Raw genomic sequence first — 21,668 nt, forward strand, 5'->3', positions numbered from 1 at the left:
AATGGGTTAAAAACAACCCAGCATTTTTAGAGTCTACATATTATTAATAGAATGGGGTCCAGTATTTTATAACTTCTGGATTTTGTGGGGCCCTCTGGGCAGTGGGAGCCTCTAGTTGTCATCACATTTACCCCATCAGCAGCGGCCCTGGTGATAAATGTTCTTGTGAAGTTGTACTGTAGTTTACAGTCATAAGATAATGTTGTGTAGTGTGTGGTCTGGTGTCTATGGATTTTAGTATTAGAACCTAAGAGCCAGTTGTTTGGCAGTCAATTTCATACCTCTTACATGTATTTGTTATTTTATTATTATTTAAATGTATTATTTTATTTGATAGTTATGTACATTAGGGTGCACGTACAGTAATATATAAATATTTTACCACCTGTGTCATACCACATGTATGTTATTAAGCACAAAGCAGATAACAGACAGAATTTTAATTAAATACACAGTTAAGAATTGTGAAGTTTCCAAAAGTGTCATGAAAAATACAGTTAATTGTGAAATATACAAAACTTTGCCACCAAATTGAAATTTTTTACTGCTTCAGGTGTATTTTCATTATCCATTGAAGTGTTTCTTAATTACACAGTTTATTCTTAAACAGTTGCTTACAGACTCAACTTCTCTCTTTGAACAGAATGTGTGATGATGTTGATACAGGAAGTACTTGAATAGTTCATCGGATATCAGTCAGTATATTTTCTTCATACAGCACAGTTTCACTTAAGTCTCAAATCATCAGCAGTTGCTTCAGTTTAGATTCTACAGGATCCATGAATGAGACATTTTAACAAATCTGCTTTCAGTAAAGATTTTACACTGGTTACACCATTATCTAATTTCTGGTAAGATAATCGAATACTCTTTCTTAAAAAGAAGAAAATTCAAAAGTGCTGTTGATCTTTAACATTCTTGACCTGTTTGATGCTTGCAGAGGACTGATCTTATTTTAATGATGAGATGAAGACCAAAAAGCTAATCATTCTGTTCATTTGTTTGTTACAAGGTTTGTTTTTCTTAATTCTCCTTAAGCAAAAAAGTATGACATGTTAAGTGTTGTGTGCCAACTGTAAAAACATGGGTGTGTCAAGAATGAAAGTGTTAATTCAAGCGCTAAATGCATGTTTGGTGTTTACATAAAACTGTATTGAAATTTTATTGTAACTTGGATATCAGTCTGAATAAACAATATTACAAAAATATTTTTTTAAAAGTTCAAATAAAAATGCACTTTAAAATGTTATTTTATGTGATGTATCTGTAGACCTTACTTTTGCTGCTGTGTTTAATGTAAAAATGATCCTGTACTGCAGTTGACTGTTATTTAACAACAAATAATATGGAGTGGTTTCCTGGACAGGGATTTCCTAGGCCTTAGTTTAATTGGGAAATATAACTAGTTTTAATAAACATGCCTTACTTTGTCACTGCAAGTTGTTTTCAATTTGGACAGTTCTTATATTTATTTTAGTTAAGGACTAATCTAATCACTGTCTTTATTTATAACTCACATTGTGTGTGTCTGTGTTTATAAAGAAATCCTTAATAATAAACATAATCATCATGTTTGTATTGTAGGTGTTTGGTGTAAAGAATGGCCCATCAGTCTGCCAGAGAAGATTGAAGCTCTGAGTGGATCCTGTGTGATCATAAACTGCATGTTTGATTTTGATAACAAATATGACAACTATCTCACTGACAGTGCTGTAGGAGTGTGGCTTAAAGATGGGGATGAGACAAACAGAGTGTTTGAGTCCAATAGGCCTGAAAACCCATTTAAGGGGAAAATAACTGGAAAGTTACAATACAAGAACTGTACTACCATTTTTAATGACATTACTTCAAATCACAAAGGCAGATTTTACTTCAGGATTGAGGGTAATGGTGGACTGAAATGGACATATAAACAAATAAATGTTTTAATAGATGTGATCGGTGAGTGACATGACTGAAAATTATTGTTAATTACAAATTGCAAACACATACTGTAGAGTGAAATAAAATCTATTTTGCCTATGAAATAAAAAATACACAATGCTTATCTCAAGTAATAAATGAAAATCTATGAACATAACAAAAAGGTTTCTTTGTGACCTTCTGCTGACAAACTGCAAATATATTTGTGTGCGTTTCAGAGTCTCCACCCAATCCCACAGTTCAGATGTTTAAGGATCAGATGGAGGTTGAGGTTCAGGAGGAGGTGTTAGAGGGGAGCTCTATGTGTCTGCGCTGCTCTGCTAAGACTCTCTGCTCCTCTTCTCCACCAACTCTCACATGGAGATCCACTGACAGACTCCACCTCAATGAGAGCAGCAGACTACAGCTGGATCAACAGAATCAAACTGAGATCATCTCTGATCTGAACTTCACTGCTACTCACCTTCAACATGAAGTCACTTTCATCTGCACTATAACCTACCAGCTACAGCAGAGGATCACAACAGCACACAGCAACATCACATTACGTGTTCAGTGTAAGAATAAATCTGTTTGAACTTGATGATCATATTAAAGATTACATAGTGATGCTCTGAATGTGTTTTCTCCTCAGATGCTCCTAAAAACACATCAGTGTCTGTGTTTCCATCTAACTCTGTACTGGAGGGCAGTTCAGTGACTTTGATCTGCAGCAGTGATGGAAATCCAGCAGTGTTTAACTACACCTGGTACAGAGAGAATGGAGGACAGATGGAGGAACTGCAGACTGGATATAATCTCACCTTCAATGTGACTGATCGTACACACACAGGACGCTACTACTGTCAAACCAGAAACCAACATGGGACCCATAACACATCAGTGTTGCTGGACATTCAGTGTAAGTATTAACTGTCTATTTTACTTCTATTTACCAGCATGCACTGTAACATTAATGAATTATGCAGCTGCATTTCTTGCTGGTTTACATTTGGGGTTGGTGAGACATGGCAAAAATGACTGCAGGAGTGAAGTAAACTAGGTTGTATGTGCTAATGTTGTGATTGCTCAAAATAAATGGTTACGATGCTCTTAAACCTTTATTCATTTACATTTACATTTACATTTAGTCATTTAGCAGACGCTTTTGTCCAAAGCGACTTACAAGTGAGGTAAACAATAGAAGCAATTATGGCAACATAAGAACAGCAATACATAAGTGCACTGGAAATAGTCTAATCAAGTCCAACACAATATACATAGCCAAGGGTATGTTAGTAGTTTTTTTTTTTTTTATTCAGAAATCATTTTTTGTTTAGAAAAACATATAGGGTAAAGAAATAAATATTTATTCAATAATATTGTAAATATATCAATACACTTTCCAATCAAATCTACCATCAGTCCTAATTCAGGTCAGACAATTCAAACATGTATTTTAGTCTGGCACTAGCTTTAAGCCCTGTCAAGAAAACAGCCCCTGAAGTAAGTATCTTTTTACAAAATAGTTTGGTTAGACAATATTCACACATTTAACATTGATAATCTTGCAGATCTATCACACATTACAACCCATGTGAGAATGGCTGATCTAGCTGTGCAGTGTTTTACAAGTTTTGACTAAAGCAGTCATTTTAAATACGTATGATGATATTTGCTCTGTGAAAAACAAAAGTAGAAATTATTATGAAATATTAGGAGAACTGTAACATAGCTTCTGTCATTCACACATATTGATATCATTGTGAACATGGCCATGAAAGCTAAATTCTTGCTGTATGACAAAATATATTTTTTTTTGTTAAGACAACAATTCTATAAAGTAAAACAATTATTTCATTTTGCTTACATTTTACAGTAGTTTTACAAATAAAGTTACAGTAAACAGTTCTTGAATGACATGAGAGTGAATTAATAAAATCTGAATATTAATTTGTTGATGAACTGATCCTTTAAATGTAACTGCTTTTTAAAGCCTGTATTATTTCATATCTTTACAAATCATTTTGTACAAACTGACCATGTGATTATATTGAATGAATCAGAGAGAATGGAGGACAGCTGTAATACAGGCGTTTGTCGCTGTCAAGATAGCAACCAACAGGATTCTCAAAACATGTCAGTGTTGCTAAACATTCAGTGAAAGAATTCAGTTTATTTTACTTGTAGTTTCCACCATGCATTGTGGCATGAAGAAGTTTTGAAGTGTTTTTTTTTTTTTGGTGGTGCTCTTGGTGAAATAAGTTACTTTTGTATTGCTAACCTAAAAAAAACCCTGTCGTTCTTAAGTTCACTTTGTAACAATCAGCCCTATCGGTTGAGTCACAAAATAGATAAAAGGGGTCAGATTTTACTGTGTGAGATTAAAAGAGTTAAAATGATGAGATGAAGTGTAATCAGTTTAAATAGTGTATTTACAAACACAAGGAACTTAAAACAACACACTAAAACTCAAGACTGTTAAAAGAAAGGAATATAAAAACCAAACCTAAAACAATCTAAAAGACCAAGTGTGCTAAAAGTCCAAGCGTTTAAAGTGTTCTCCAGTGTATATACAATTAAAGTGTAATCCACAAACGTGTCTGGAAGGGTAAGTCCACAATTAGAAACTCCACAATCTAACAGTTGTTTACTCACATGACAGGCAGCCCAAAGAAAATAAAAAGACATAAACGCATAAAATATCAAAAGGAATAAAATGGAATAAAATGGATAAGAAAACATGTAAAACCTATTTAAAACTCAAATATTCATAAAACCACAATATAATGTATAAAATGAACGGTACAACATGTTTCTTGTGTGACGGTGTCACAACATAAAACTTAAGAAATGAAAGTAATTTTGCTCATTGGGGTTGAGGAGAATTGACAGAAAAAAATCTTGCAAAATCTGTTGTAAGAACTTTTTCAACAATTTCCGCTACAGTAGCTCGTTTGTTGGATTGGACCACACGGGCCAGCCTTCACTCCCCATGTGCATCAATGAGCCTTTGCTGCCCATGACCCTATCACAGATTAATTGCTTTTTCTTCCTTGTACCACTCTTGATATGTACTGACCACTGCAGACCAGGAACAACCCACAAGAGCTGCAGTTTTGGAGATGCTCTGACCAAGTAGCCATCACAATTTGCGCTTGTCAAAGTCACTCAGATCCTTACACTTGCCCAGTTTTCCTGCTTCTAACACATCAACTTTAAGGAAAAACACTTGGAAAATCTGAGCAACTTTGACTAGGGCCAAATTGTAATTGCTAGACAACCGGGTCAGAGCATCTCCAAAACATTAGCTCTTATGGGGTGTTCCCGGCCCGTGTGGTCCAATTCAACAGACAAGTGTAAATAAGGGTATGGTGTAGTCCAAAGCATGAGAAGGTAGTGCAGGGTCTATACGCAGAAAGATTATTTAATTATATATATATAAAAAATATATGAACACCAATCTGTGGCGTGGCATGACATGACAAGAAACTAGACATGGCAACTACATGACTATCCAGATACATAAAAAAAACGACAAGAGACAATAGAGACAAGAGGGCTTTTAAAGGGGCAGGGAACCAATGAAAACCTAATACATGAAACAAAAGACAAACATGGCTTGTAACTGACATAAATAAAAGGCATGAACCTGAAAACTTCAAAATTAAAAAACATGAACATAACAATACAAGAACACATGACAAAAACCCTGACAAAGAGCTACTGTAGCTGAAATTGCTGAAAATAAATTTTGCTGATTCTGATAGAAAGGTCTACTGCCTCGATGGATCAGGGCTATTAGTGGCGGCAAAATGGGGATCTACACAATATTAGGCAGGTGGTCATAATGTTATGGCTGATTGTTGGACATGCTAATGTTGTGATTGGTCACATTAAAGAAACAGGCTGCTTTTAAACCTTTATATATAACTCATTTTGTGTACACAGTGGTTCTTAACGTTATTCCTCGAGGCCCATTGCCTTGCACATTTTGTATGTCTCCCTTATTTAACACACCTGATTCAAATCATCAGCTCATTAGAAGAGATCTCAATGAACTGAACTGAGTCTGTCAGATAAAAGAGACATACAAAATGTGCAGAGCAATGGGCCTCGAGGAATAATGTTAAGAACCACTGCATTAACATATAGACGGGGCTGGAAATGGGAGGGGTGGGGGGACGGAGTATGGGGAGTCAATTTCAAAGGGTAAACTGAGTTTCACCTCTAACTGTTAGAATTTTTTTAAATTATGGAATTGAAAAGGAATTATATTTAAACAACTTAAAAGCATTTTAAAATGCCACCCATTATGAGTTGTTAATTGCAACTATTATTTCATAATGCATCATCAAGCTTGTCACGACACTTCACAGTCACAGTGCACTGTATGACTTTGCTGTATATGTTTGCTTTCATTTCAGAATTGTCCTCTTATTTAAAATATCCATTAACTCAATATCCAAATTTTCACACTCTACTAATTTTTTCTTTAACCTGGGAACAAATTTGTTGTTAATTATTAAAGATTGTGTGACCTAAATACTCAAGAAAACATATTTAGGAGGAAAAAATAGTAATGTTATGTTATTTTAAAACCATCTATTAAGTCCCCCTTCCAAACAAGATTCCCCCCAGGGAATTTCTGCAATTTTCAGCCCTGCATATATGAGAAGTCACACTGTAATTCATTCAGGTAAACTTTTGAGAGTATAACACTGGCTTGGAATTAATCAGGAGTAAAAAGGTTAAGTTTCAAACAAATGTAACATTAGGGCAAACATATTATTTATTTTCTCTTAATTAACCTGACTGGATTATTTTGTCCCAGTCCTTTTTACAGTTTCAACTTTTTATGATTAAACACATTTTAAATATATTTTCTCAATTTATTTTTCCTTCAGATGCTCCTAAAAACACATCAGTGTCTGTGTTTCCATCTAACTCTGTACTGGAGGGCAGTTTAGTGACTTTGATCTGCAGCAGTGATGGAAATCCAGCAGTGTTCACCTGGTATAGAGAGAATGGAGGACAGCTGGAGGAGCTGCAGACTGGATCTAATCTCACCTTCAATGTGACTGATCGTACACACACAGGACGCTACTACTGTAAAGCCAGAAACCAACATGGCACCCAAAACACATCAGTGTTGCTGGACATTCAGTGTGAGTATTAACTGTCTATTTTACTTGTGTTTCCCAGCATGCACTGTGGTGTGAATAAATAATGCAGTTGCATTTCTTGCTGGTTTACATTTGGGTTTGGGGAGATATGACAGAAGAATTATTGATTGTGAACTACACAATCCAAACATTTTAACCAAAATAATTACATTTTAGCCCAAAAATTAGGTGCAAGTTCAATTGTTGAAGCTTTTCATCGTCAAATCATTACCAAGGGGCAACTTACTGGTGTTTGTTGTGAAGCCAACGCAAAATACATAAACTGCAATTCATCAACAGGCAGCTAGAGGCTGGCTCCAAAAGGGAGGAAATCCCATGTTAAAATGACCAATTTTACAGCAGAAATAAATATGTTTAAATATGTTTTGGTCTGTATACAGTAGCTAGTTTTGTCCTTCATGGCAACAGAGAGGGGGTGAGTTTTTTAACTCCTCCAATTAAATTTATATTAAGCCCTAAAGTTCTGCAAATTTGTGAGCATCACAGACTACATCCATATTTTTTAAAGTCTATGATCATTATCTGTGTCAAATCATGCTTAAAGGATACCAGAAAGACCCAGTGGTGGTCTTGTTTTTAAATAAAAGAAGTCTGTAGTTTAAGTCACTTTCACGTTGTTTTGACTACAGAGCCCAGAAAGGACAATTTTACATGCGAGGGCCGTTGGATTGGCCACTTGCATTTTTGGGGTGGCACGGGCCACCCTTCTGGCCCCGCCCCTGGCCCCTTGGTAATGATTTGAAAATGAAAAGCTTCAACAATCAATCCTCCACCTGAGTTTTCCCCAAAATGGAATTTTTTGGTTAAAATGTGTGGATTCAGTGGCGAACGCAGTGCTAACTGTAACCTCTGTCCATCCTTTACAGTGCATGCAGTGCATTAAGCCATTTTTATAGCAGGGCCACTCAAAGTCTCTCTGAAAACTGTAAGCCTTCTGTTCCGTTGTTGGATCTACATTCATCAAACAATCCCCATTACCAGCTCCAAGAGTCACATTAGCTGTTATTTTTCATCTTCTCCCATCAGCTTTTTACATCTTGTGCATACAGACTAAATTTCAAGAGCATATGTGACCAGGGGTGCATTTCCTAAAAGCATCTTTAGCCAACGAACATCGTAAGTTCCATCGTTACTAACATCGTTCAACGATTTGTTGTTTCCCGAAAGCATCGTTCAAACGGACATTCGCAAACTGCATCGCTAACTTGTGTCGTTGGAACAACAGCTCTTGAACTGTCGTTAGAAGCATCGTTCCTTGTTATTATCATATGTAGACTTACGTTGATCATGCTTTTGAACAAAATAAGCAAAAAAACATTTAATACAGTCAATATCCCATCATTCTAAATATATTACAATTTTATTTTACGTCTTTAAATTTGTAAACAGAATAAAAGCGCTGCATTTGAAAACTGCGCATGTTCGCAGCCTATGAGCTTTAAGACCCTGGGGAATCCCTGGGAGGAGTGACGTAAGAGGGAACTTAAATATCTTGAAAATAGACAATAGATAACTAAATCACGATAACAAAATCAGTCTTCTGATGCAATATACAGTATGTTATTTACAACAATAATCTGACATTAAATCAATTTGCACAGATTAATTAGTACTTCACCTCCCACGTGACATCATCAACTATGTTATTTATTCAACATCGTTCAAACGACATGTGCGACAAAGTAACTATGCTTTCGGGAAACAGTCGTGACAAGGTAGTTAGTTTCTCCAACGATGCATCGTCCTATAGTCGTTCAGCAACGATTTATGTCGTTGTTTGGGAAACGCACCCCAGTATAGTTGCAATGCTGAGCTTTTAAAATGTTTTAGAATCTTCTAGACTCTTTCAGCAATGCTTCATAAATATTCATGTAAAATTATTAAAATTATTATTACTTCTATATTTTATCATGTTTGCTGGATGCAATAAAATGAATGACAGCTGGAGCAAATAACTCAACTACTGTCAACCAACATGATACTGTATCTAAAAACACATCAGTTTTGCTATACATTAAGTGTGAGAATTCAAAGTTTATTTTACTTAGTTACTCATGCATTGTGACATGACTAAGTTGCGGCGTTTTTTCTGTTTTATTTTGCTGATGCTTTTGTTGAATTGAATTACACGATTCTTGAGTTCATGTAAACCTTGAATAAAAGTTAAAGTAAACAGATTTGGCTCGCTGGGGTTGGGGAGAGTACTTAAAAGAGTATAGTACTAGCTTGGACACTTTCTTAATTTGTTTCTCCTCAGATCCTCCTGAAAACACATCAGTGTCTGTGTTTCCATCTAAACCTGTACTGGAGGGCAGTTCAGTGACTTTGATCTGCAGCAGTGATGGAAATCCAGTAGAGTACACCTGGTATAGAGAGAATGGAGGACAGCTGGAGGAGCTGCAGACTGGATATAATCTCACCTTCAATGTGACTGATCGTACACACACAGGACTCTACTACTGTCAAACCAGAAACCAACATGGCACCCAAAACACATCAGTGTTGCTGGACGTTCAGTGTGAGTATTAACTGTCTTTTTTACTTCTATTTCCCAGCATGCACTGAGGCATTTCTTAAACCAGCATTTCTTGGTGGTTTACATTTGGGGTTGTGGAGGCATGGCAGAAGAATTATTGCATGAGTGAACTGTAGTTACGAGTTTGCCTGCCCATTTAGTCTTAAAGGTGCCATATAATAAACTGTAATTCATAGATGAATAATACGAGCTCTGTACGTGGTAATGACATATCTTGAGCCTCAAACGTGATTGTTTCCTCATTCTTATGTAAACCTCGTGAATGCAAAAGACTGCTGGAAAACAGGCCAATCTTAACATATCACCAGTCGAGATGTATGCCCACAGCATTAAATTACACATTAAATTAATGGACTCTATGTACGGCGGCACTTGGCGTATTTACGGTGAAATCTCAGGATGCTGGACTACTTACGCCAGTCATACAGTGCTATGATATTCAGGAATGTTGGTTGCCAAAACAGCCAAAATAACACAGCTTATTTTGTTGATGCTTGTTTACTTTACATACAGATAACTTAAACTCCACACTTGATACCATAATGACATTTAAACGCATGAAAGTATATTTTTAAAGACGGGAGGACACAACTTCTAGCCACCACAGCTGTGTGTCATAGTGTTTACAGCATTACACTCACTGAAAAGAATGGAAACTTCTACACTAGTACCCTATATCTGCATTACCACTAGTTTTAGATAAAAATTGCACTGATAACAGTGCTATTCATCCGTTGTTGATATATGAATTTTTTATTATTGTTATCATTAACCAGCGAAGATACCATCTGTGGTTATACAAGCTAAATGTTAGAACAGTAAAATGGCTTTTTACAATGGCAAATGAAACCCTTAAGGAGAGGGATACGCGCTTGCGCATTATACCGTGCTTTTGTACTTTTACCCAACATGCTCTCTCAACATTTGTCAGTAAATAAACACCTTAAATGTCTTAAATCACTTTTAACAGAAACCATAATCAAGCTTATAAAATACAATCTGCATAAACAAGTTGACAGTAAAAGTAATGTACATATGAATGAGCAGTGTTTACTGATGTAGTTAATACATTTAAAGTGTTTGTCTGTTGTCAGTTAACCCTTCACACCCCTGCAACCACTTTTATTCTATTCACTAGAAGCTACTCTATTTATGCCTTACTGCACTGAAAAAAAAATACTTTAAGTATTTTTGTCTTGTTTTCAGTATAAATATAAAAAAATCTTAAATCAAGATGTATTTTCTCGATAAGCAAAATTACCTAAGAAATGATTGTTAAATATACAATTAAATTGAATTTGTGCTTAAAACAAGAAAAAACAATCTGTCAGTGGGGTGAGCTAATTTTTCTTTTAAATTAAGTGTTTAAGGAAAAGTTCAAGATTTTTTCTTAAAAAATATATAAATATATATGATATGATCTGTATTAATACCAGGGATATACCAGCTAATATATGTTGTCTCAATTTGGGTGGCAATCTTTAAAAAAGTAGCATGTCAACGTCAGTTTTTATCATATAAAACATATTTTTCCAACAACTGTTCATGACCATTATAATAGACCATTTCATTCAAAGGAGAAATCCTATTGTTGTAAATGGACATGTAAAACATTTCAGGAAAAATTTTCCACTTAACAAAGTATATACCTTCTATATCAAAGATATCAAACGATTTAACATTATTTCAATGCATTATTTGCCACCTTTAAAAATTAATGGTAAAAATGTATGGTTAATGAACTTGGCTTGCTGTCCTTAAGGGGAGCTGTGAACCTTCAGAAAGACTGAACCTGATGCCAGGGCTGGAACAATCTCTCTTCTGATTGGCCTGTTGTTTTATGAGTGAAATACGCAGTTGAAATAATGTTACCCATGGAAGTACACTAAATGTTAGGTTAGTAAACCGAGACAGGGAGACACAGAGACTATGAGATTTTAACCCTACCATGGTTAAATCAATAAACAAACAGACACCAATAGGACCTGTGTCTGTAACTTAAGAAAACAAACAACGTCTAATTTCCAACAGATATTCTATCAAAACTTGTGGCTACCAAAGACTTTAACGTTACAAATCAACACTTAAGCATCCAGTAACACGTTAGCATCACGTTAGCGTTGCATAATGTTTAGAATATATTATTTCAATTTTCTCTGGCTTTATAATGTAATTTAAAGTTAGGGCTGCATGATAAACCCTACCCATTCTCACCAAGATGCGTAAAAATGACACGCAGTGTGATTATCGCGCAATAGATACTTTCCGCTTTTGCGTGCATATGATACGCCAGTCCTTCCCATTCACTTATATGGCGAATGCAGAATTGATGCAGAATTTTTTTGCTCATTTATCCGTGTCATTGTCACAGATCTACGCATTTTCCATGTCTGTACCACAGACTTTCTTTTCCGTGTCAGTTTCACGTATTGGTTACTCAATTGTTTTTCCTAATTTTAAACCATTTTTCGCTTGGGTTTGGGGTTAGATTTGGGGTTTGGGTTAGGATGTAATTTTAGCTATTGGTTTATACAATTTTTTCTGGACTTTTAAACAATTGTCGCTTGATGTTAGGTTTAGAGTTGGGTTAGGATGTCATTTTATGTTACAGAAAGTTGTCCTAACCCCAAACCCAAGCAAAACTGTAAAGAAAATAGGAAAAACAATTGAGTAACCAATACGACACAGAAAAGAAAGTCCATGTACAGACACGGAAAAATGCGTAGATCCGTGACAATGACTATAGCACGGAAAAATCGTGGGATCAGGTTAGCTAAAATTCCGTGCAATTTACCGTGCAGCGCTACTTAAAATGTGTTTACTTACAATTTTGGATTCAAGGTCGGACCCAAAAAAATAAGGACTGCAACATCTTTGATGAGTAGATTCCTGGAGAAACCAGCATTGAACTGTGCCACACTGACGAAGCAGTCACTTGTGAAATGTTTAGAACAGACGGCTGAAGTCAAACTATTTGTTGTGGAATTTCTGAATAAATGAACATTAGCAATTTTTTTTTCAAAAGCCTGTGCAATGATTTAGTTTCCTAACATCCATTGATTGAAAAGCATTTTCTTACATGGTGTGATAATCCTTGGGGGTTTGTTTGGCAAAAAGGGGGTGGATGGTGAACAGTGCTCAGGGTGGAGATTGAAGGCGGCGACTGTGTATTCCTGACATCACGATTTTACGGAAGTACAAACGAACCATTTCAGATCACAGCTACTTCAAGCAGGCTGTGTGCATTTGACTATTAAATGACTGTTTTGAAACTTATATGGTACTTACATAGCCCCTAGACCTCAGTTATCATGAAAAAAAGCCACAAAATGTCAGATTTGACAATATGTTACCTTTAAGTCTCCTAAGTATAAGTGTTGTTGAGCTTTCCTAACCAGAAATAAAGTGTTCTGATGCCAGGAGATCCTTAGAGATGTGGACACCCAAGAACTTAAAGTTGGAAATGCGCTCAACTACGGTCCCATTGATGGAGATAGGGGAGTGACTGCTGCCCAGCCCGTGACATTTACATGATATGGAGTTTAAACCCAGAAGACAAAAATATTACAAAAAAGCGGAAGATTAACTAGTTTTCTCCTAAATTAACAGATACTAACATTGTCTTCTATGGTCTGCAACACAACTTGTTAACATCTAAAAAAGTGACGCTTTAAGGGGCGGTTTCCCGGACAGGGTTTAGATTGATTCAGGACTATAGAGGGTATGCACGTGACGTTACCTTCGGCGAAACTGACTGCAGTTATGCCCACTGAGTGGCAAAAGACAGAGCGGCAGCATTAGTGTACAGTGTGAAATCGGTGAAAACACGGGGAAAACGTGTCTAAATGGGAAACAGCTGTTGTGCGATAGACTGTACTAACAGATTAACAAGAATTTGGAGCTATCATTTTACAGACTGCAAAAAACACCGAAAGGAGAAGTAAATTGATCGTTCATTCCAACGTCCACAGACCACAGATAAGTTGGCTAGGGTCACTATCAAGCAGAGGTTTTACTTTCTACTTAAAAGTATTTTTTCAAGTATTTGTATTTTATCAATTTTTTTCTTTGGAAAATTTACATTCCAAAGCATATTATCATAATTGTTACTCTATTACATTTCGTTAATAAGTTTTTGTTTTACATTTAAGATTTAAGTACAATAACATACTGTTACTCAAGTAAAAGTACACAATTTTAATGTAATTAGGTATTAAATCAATTTTAATACGCAATATTAAAGAATACACAGTATGATTCTATGCTTTAGAATAGTGAAGTGTCACGACTGGGAACGGGAGCAAGGACACAAACGCAGGGTTCACACGAAAGGGTAACATTTAATATAAATAACATGGAAACAAACACGAGAAACAACATGGGCAGGTAAGTACAACAACTGGAACACTGGAAACAAACATGACATCAGCGACAATCATCCGGCAAGTGCACATACAACAGGCAGGGGTATATATACAAACAGACTAACGATACACAGGTGTGATGAGGCAGGTAATTAATTAACAAGAGTCCAGGTGACGACAATCGGAACAGACACAAAACATGACACGGATTTTCCAGGACATTACCCTCCCCTTAAGGAGTGGCTACCAGACACTCAAAACAAAACAAACTGGAAGTCTGGTAGGGTGGATCCAGGGGAGGGATGGAGGGCTTGGAGGCCACGACGGAGCCGGCGGAAACCGGGGCGAAACCGGCAGGGCAGGAAGCCGGGGCACGGCCGGGAGAACCGGAGTGGCCATCTCAGGTACCGACTCTGAAGACTCCACCCTCCTGGGAACCGACAGGGGATCTGGTCGTCCTGGGAGTTGACTCCCACCATCCCGGGGAAAGGGGCTCCTCCACGGTGGCGACCACCCCGGGGAAAAATCGAGCGTGGCGTCCGTTCTCGAGCCCCAAATCGAGCATAGTGGTGGACCTCCCAGGAATTGACCCAGACAACTCGACCAGCAGGAGAATCACCGGAACCAATACGATCCCCAGAACCCGGCTCATGTTTCGCGGCAACCACCCCGGGGAATGAATCGGGCGTGGTGATGGCTAACTCGAGCCTGGTCTGGAGTTCTGGGTGTTCCCTCCTCGAACCCGCTGCGTCCTTCACTGGCCGGATGATTCTGTCACGACTGGGAACGGGAGCAAGGACACAAACGCAGGGTTCACACGAAAGGGTAACATTTAATATAAATAACATGGAAACAAACACGAGAAACAACATGGGCAGGTAAGTACAACAACTGGAACACTGGAAACAAACATGACATCAGCGACAATCATCCGGCAAGTGCACATACAACAGGCAGGGGTATATATACAAACAGACTAACGATACACAGGTGTGATGAGGCAGGTAATTAATTAACAAGAGTCCAGGTGACGACAATCGGAACAGACACAAAACATGACACGGATTTTCCAGGACATGAAGTAAATGTTTTATCACCTTTCAGTTTCCTCGTCATTGATAAATATTGTATGTTGGTAGAACAATTCATTCTATTTATTCAATGATCTGGACTGATATTTTGCAAAGGGAACATAGAGGAATAAAAGATGCAATTCATGCAAAATTAACATTTAAGGGGGCAAAGAGAGTTCCCCTGCTCAGCTCTGATTGGTCGATTTAAACTTGGATGGGCATGTCCTCCTTGAAAGGATAAATCCTGGCAAAAACTTTATCTCATCAGTTAAGTTCAGTTAAGTTGAGTCCTTTCATCATCTCTTCTACAAGTGAGCTCTTCCAGCCACCCCTCCCCCCTTTGGGGGAGGATGGCAATTAGGCCCAGAGGCCTTCTTTTGTTCTATGAGTTTTAGGTTAAACTCCCCTGAGTGTGTGACTAAGAATTGATTTTCAACAATCAGAAAACCAACAATTCACATCTAAACCTTTCGGAACAACTCTTCAAATGGACTGGACGCTCGGTTTCTAAGAATTGATGTACAATTTTAGATATATTCGCTGGCGAATTAATCAATTAATTGTTACGATTCATCCTGCTAAAACCTACAAAATATATATAGTTAATGACGATTAAGTGTATGTATTTGCATTTGAGCTAAATCAACAATTCCCCGAATTGGAATAGTGATAAACAATAATTTCCCTTAACAGGGTGGTGGAGAAAATATCAACATTAATAATTGTAATTATTAATAAATAACTTAGCATTATCAAAATGATGATTGGTTGTTTTAAACAACACTATTCCGTAACCCCTCCATTTGCTACACTCTATAGGCCTTGTTATATTAGGACATTTAAGTGGTATTTACAAACATACCATACAAAAAACAATACTGTTGTTAATGGGCTTATTGCACACATCAATCAACCAGGGGTGTCCAACTCAAGGCCCAAAATGTTTTCTGTGTTGTTAGCACAAATGTTCTGCTATGCCCAGCTGGGATTAGCACACAAGGTATATATTTTCGGTAATGTTCGTGATTCGCGAACTTGACCCATTTGAAGCAAAACTACTGATTTGTCCAACACGGAACTTATGAGACAACTGTCAATCAGCAAGTCACTCAAACCAGTTTCAAATACAGCTTTTTTACAAAGAGGGCAATCTTTCCAATAAATCTGTCCCAAATGCTTGAGATAATAGCCTATATAATGTGGAAAGTGGAGAGTCTTTAAAGAGATTACAGTTTTAGCTTAAGTTCCAACCTAATGTAACATAAGGCCAAAATATTATAATATAGTCTTTCAACTTTTTTTAGGATTAGATATATTTTAAATAAGTTTTCTCAACTTATTTTCCCGTCAGATGCTACTGAAAAAACATCAATGTCTGTGTTAGTTAACTCTGTACTGGAGGGCAGTTCAGTGACTTTAAACTGCAGCAGTGAAGGAAATCCAGCAGTGTTCAACTACACCTGGTACAGAGAGAATGGAGGACAGATGGAGGAGCTGCAGACTGGATATAATCTCACCTTCAATGTGGCTGATCGTACACACACAGGACGCTACTACTGTCAAGCCAAAAACCAATATGGCACTCAAAACACATCAGTATTATTGGACATTCAGTGTGAGTACAACTGTCTATTTTACCAGCAAGAGCAAAAAAACACAACAGCACAAAACAATGTCACATTATGTGTTTAGTCTATAAACATTTATTTTGTATTATTGATCTTTCTTGTTCACTATATTTTTCTTAAGCTGTAACAGAACTGATATACTGTAACTGTGTTTGTCTTTCCCATCTAATAGTCCCGTTAACATTGAACAAACCAGTATTTGAAAATGATAACAAATTAAATAGAAAATTGTGAACATTGATAAAACATTTGAGTCAAAACGAATCTCTATTTTGTGGCTGTTTACACTGTTGGAGAAACTAAGTGCATGTCTGTATAACTTTCTGCTCTGGTAACGGTTTTTAAACATCATACTTCTGGTTTCAAGAAGTAGAGGCAATTATACCACAATACTAGTGTGAAACATGTTCTTTAAAGGCACAATATGTATAAAAAGTTGGTAAATCTAGCAACAAAGTCACCAGGGACGGATTGGCAATCTGTGCGTTCTGGAAAAGTCCAGAACGGCAGTTCAACGAAGGGCCGTCGCCCGGCTGTCGACAAAAAAAAAAAATCTAATAACGCAATATGAATAGCCAACAGCAGAGGCACTAATACGATCACTTGCTGCTACGTGTAAAAAAAATGAAGATGAAGCTTTGGCCTACTAGCCGTGATTGGTCCACGGATTCCCGGAATTTGCAAGCCTGAGCATCCACAGCCTGGTAATGATGAGGGACAGACAGAGTTTACTTCACATCAGCAAGATTGCTTATATTTGTGTACAATCGCCACAAAACAAAACATCATGCCTTTGTCAAATTGTAAACTCTTGTCAAACTGTAACCTACAACTAAAAATAATTATCCTACCCCATTTAAAAACAGTCTGTGGGTGGACATTCATCGTATTGCATTGGTTTTTATTTCTTTTATTGACTTTATTGTATATGAGAGGTTGTAGTGAGCTCACATTTTCTGCTACAATGAAGACTATTAAATTAAACGGGAAAATATCAGGCATGCATTGCTACCACTCTAAACGTGCTAATAAACAAGAAAGGGGGCTAAATAATTGACCAAATATTAGTTTTACCAAAAAATCCTGGCTTGCACTTCTGTCTGTCTTCAATCAGAGCAGTTTTTCCTTGTCTTTCATATGTGTTTAGTATTGTGGAATTGGCAAAGACCTGGTGGTTGTTTTTGAAAGCTTTACAGACAAAATTAATAGCACCTAGCCATTTTCATTATTTCACAGCCTTATTATACATCAAAGTGTCTAATAGTCTGACAGTATTGTGGCATAGTATAAGGACATCCTTGTGTCTGTTGGCATGGCTAGGGGCGAATGGCCGGATGATGGGCCTATTTGGGAGAAAGTCCAGGGCTGTTTTTTAGCCCCAGTCCGTCCCTGAAAGTCACTAATGTGGCAGCATTGCAGCAGTCACAAGTACTAAAAACTTATGAGTACTAAAAACTTGTTTGACTTCATGTGGCACTGTGCAGACCGATAGGGACATAAAAAATCAGGAAAGCGGCACTGTACCTTAAAAGGTTGTAAAACTTATCATTACGTCATCTATGAACATGATTTGTGAGTCCTCTCAGATCGATTCTTTATGCATTCTCTTATAACTGAACCTCACGAATCTCTACCACTAACAGGATCACTATACAATAAAAAGCAATGTCATATAGTACTTTGGCACTGCAGTGTAGTGATTTATTTTTTCTCTTGTATTACTTTGACATTTATTTATGTTTTTCTTTCATGTTCATGTTGTGTGATTTTTAGATTATCAACCGACTTTAATTGGACTTCTGTTGACCATCTTAACACTGATTCTTATCCTGTATGCTCTGACTGTTGGATTTGCACTTTACAGAATTAGACAGTAAGTTATTGACATAACAATCCATTGATTTAGATAAAGATGAACAGTAGTTCGTGATATTGTGTTCTGCTGGGTTTTAATAACTTGATTTACTTTCTTCCAGATTGAGCAACAAGCTGAATGTGAGTTTGTGATGTTTTATTATAGTAGATGATAATGAAAGTGATGATTATGTTTGAGATTGTTTTTGTTTTCAGGTTCACAATGATGCAGGCACATATGCTTCTCTTCAGCTCACTGCTCCAGTGTCGGAATATGAGACTTTGAATATTAAGAAAGATGACATATAGTAAACAACATAAAATTTGTCATTTTATCTGATTTGTCCCTATTGATATCAATAAATTATTTATTTATATTAATAATAAATAAATACAAATTACTCCTACTTTACTTTTATGCAACAATGCAGCTTTGACGTTAGTATTTTTATACAGAATTTTTTTATCGCAGAAGTGAACATTTTTGACGTTCACATCTTTGGAAATACCAGCACTCTCAAAATGCTTATAGAGACCACATCTAAAAAAAAGAAACGTGATCCTATGAGAATATGGGTGGACTTACGTGTGTGATTGTACCACATGTACATTTACTTATGTTTTCATCCACAAACGTATAATATTAACATGTTGACAGGACTAATATGTTAATTACTTATGTACAGGGTGCGATTTGTGAAAAAAACAGAGGGGGGGGGGGGTGTTTTCATAGGCGTCGATTTCGGCGACGGTGGGCACCCCCATATTTTGTCATGAGTCATTTTGTACCCACCACTAGTTTTAACTTTTTTGACTGTTTTTAGGTGTTATGAAGAGCAATATGAGAGAGAAATTTGGTAATAATTGTCCGACCTAACAAAAATCCATAATAATATTATTATTATTTTTTTTATATATTTCTAATTAAAATATTTCTAATATTCAGAAATGCGCTCTCCGCTCACGAGCTCTGATCGGAACAAACCCGAACCTCACTGTCTGCTGAACTTGCGCAGAAACATCAAAATATAACCAGCTTTTTTAAATGGTTTTAAAACTAAAAATTTAGACTATTTTAGCACAAATTATGAGCTTATCGACGATTTTTTAGAATTCTTGACATAATGCGTCTCTGTCCTTAGCACATTTCAAAACATTTTAATTCATAAAAATAAATCATGAGAACATGAACTCATCACTGCATTTGCAGGAATTGTAAAATCTTTTTTTCTTATCAACTCATGAAGCAGCCTAACGCAATATTTTTACTCTAATAGCTTATCTTTCCCCACACATATGAACTGTGATCATGCACAACGAAAAAACACGCAAGAATTAAATCTTGAATGGCAAAACTATATGGCACAACGTAGTGTCAACTTAAACATATGAACAATGGATTGATTGCAAAGTTAAACCATTACAGTAGAAACAGTTTTACTGCTGCTTTTAAAGCTATATTGTTAATTTTACACCGCGATGCTGAGCTACAGTGAAATGATAGAAAAGACAGATGCATGTGTTAGACAATTAGCCTCATTTGCGCAAACTGGACGCGCCCGAGCCTCGCTAAACGCCTCATCGGCATTTATCATGTGTAATTTCAGCCATTCTCAGTGGTGTGACTGGGACACTAACTCTGCTTGTCATCATAAACAGATAATCAGATTGTGATGTTTATTCCCGCTTTATTAATATGCCGCTGAATATGCTGCCTTCCGTCGTTTTGACACACAGCTCCACAACCATCTTGCAAGTGTTGATAAGCTATTACTCTCGAGGTGTAACCAGGTCTGTAACCAATCAGATAGCGCCGTGGGCGGGACATTGAGCAAGTCTGCAGAGTGGTGAATACAGAGAGGCTGCGCGGCAGCTATATCAGAGCCAGCCAAAGTAACATTAGCGCTTTTTATAACAAAATTTACTTTAATCAAACCACGGATCCGTGATAAGTTTTGTGATCCGTCTTGCCACTAGTATAGTAGCAATGATCACTTTGAGGGGGGGGGGTACATTTATCCCCACCGGGGATAAAAATAATTAAGCAGAGGCAGGGATACATTGACCAGAAAGGGGGAAATCCCACGCATCCCCCCGGCAAATGGCACCCTGCATGTTCTTATTCATAATTATTAAAATAGCAGGCATTGGCATTTCTTAATCATATTAATGACCAGTGAGGCTGGTCAATAGGGCATAGGGGCACACTGTAGGGCACAGCCCCCTTAAAGTTGGCCAGAGAGGAAAGCTAAATTAACATGTTACCAAAAAGTTAAATATATACTGCAAATTAACACAAAATAAAATAATTTAGTTGTACTATTTCAATGTAAGGCATGTTATCATTTATAAAAAAAAAATCAAAACTAGGTTCGTTGTGTGTGTGTCATGTTTGTGTCTGGTGCGCACCCCAAATTATTGTCTATGTAGGTCAGTAAATGTGGAAAAACCATGTGACTTGAGGCTGAGCTCTAATTGGCTGGTTTCAGATCTACTTTGGGGCACAGCATTGTGTGCTCCAAACTCTCCCACTTAAAGGAATATTCCATTTTCTTAAAAGAAAAATCCAGATAATTTACTCACCACCATGTCATCCAAAATGTTTATGTCTTTCTTTGTTCAGTCGAGATGAAATTATGTTTTTTGAAGAAAACATTGCAGGATTTTTCTCATTTTAATGGACTTTAATAGACACCAACAATTAACACTTAATTCAACACTTAACATTTTTTTTCAACGGAGTTTCAAAGGACTAAAAACGATCCCAAACGAGGCAAAAGGGTCTTATCTAGCAAAACGATTGTCATTTTTGACAAGAAAAATAACAAATATACACTTTTAAAGCACAACTTTTCGTTTAGGTCCGGTCCAGCGCGACCTAACGTAAATGCGTAGTGACGTAGGGAGGTCACGTGTTACAAATATAAAACTTTGTGTTGAGTGTTGAGTTAAGTGTTAAGTGGTGGTGTCCATTAAAGTCCATTAAAATGAGAAAAATCCTGCAATGTTTTCCTCAAAAAACATTATTTCTTCTCGACTGATCAAAGAAAGACATCAACATTTTGGATGACATGGTGGTGAGTAAATTATCTGGATTTTTCTTTTAAGAAAATGGAATATTCCTT

General features: G+C 36.7%; 1 protein-coding gene across 1 annotated transcript; it reads left to right on the forward strand.

Annotated features, from left to right (window-relative positions):
* Window positions 1-2: 2 nt before the first annotated feature.
* On the forward strand, window positions 3-21,073 carry LOC135749841 (B-cell receptor CD22-like). Its single transcript, XM_073814023.1, has 11 exons — window positions 3-851; window positions 941-1,012; window positions 1,585-1,941; window positions 2,142-2,480; window positions 2,558-2,824; window positions 6,810-7,070; window positions 9,346-9,606; window positions 16,413-16,676; window positions 18,463-18,562; window positions 18,666-18,684; window positions 18,760-21,073. Exons 2-11 carry the CDS (start codon window positions 967-969, stop codon window positions 18,850-18,852), a joined length of 2,007 nt encoding a protein of 668 aa, XP_073670124.1. The 5' UTR covers window positions 3-851; window positions 941-966; the 3' UTR covers window positions 18,853-21,073.
* The last annotated feature ends 595 nt before the right edge of the window (window positions 21,074-21,668 follow it).

This window comes from Paramisgurnus dabryanus, chromosome 1 (genome assembly GCF_030506205.2).
Source record: "Paramisgurnus dabryanus chromosome 1, PD_genome_1.1, whole genome shotgun sequence".
NCBI classification, from domain to species: domain Eukaryota; kingdom Metazoa; phylum Chordata; class Actinopteri; order Cypriniformes; family Cobitidae; genus Paramisgurnus; species Paramisgurnus dabryanus.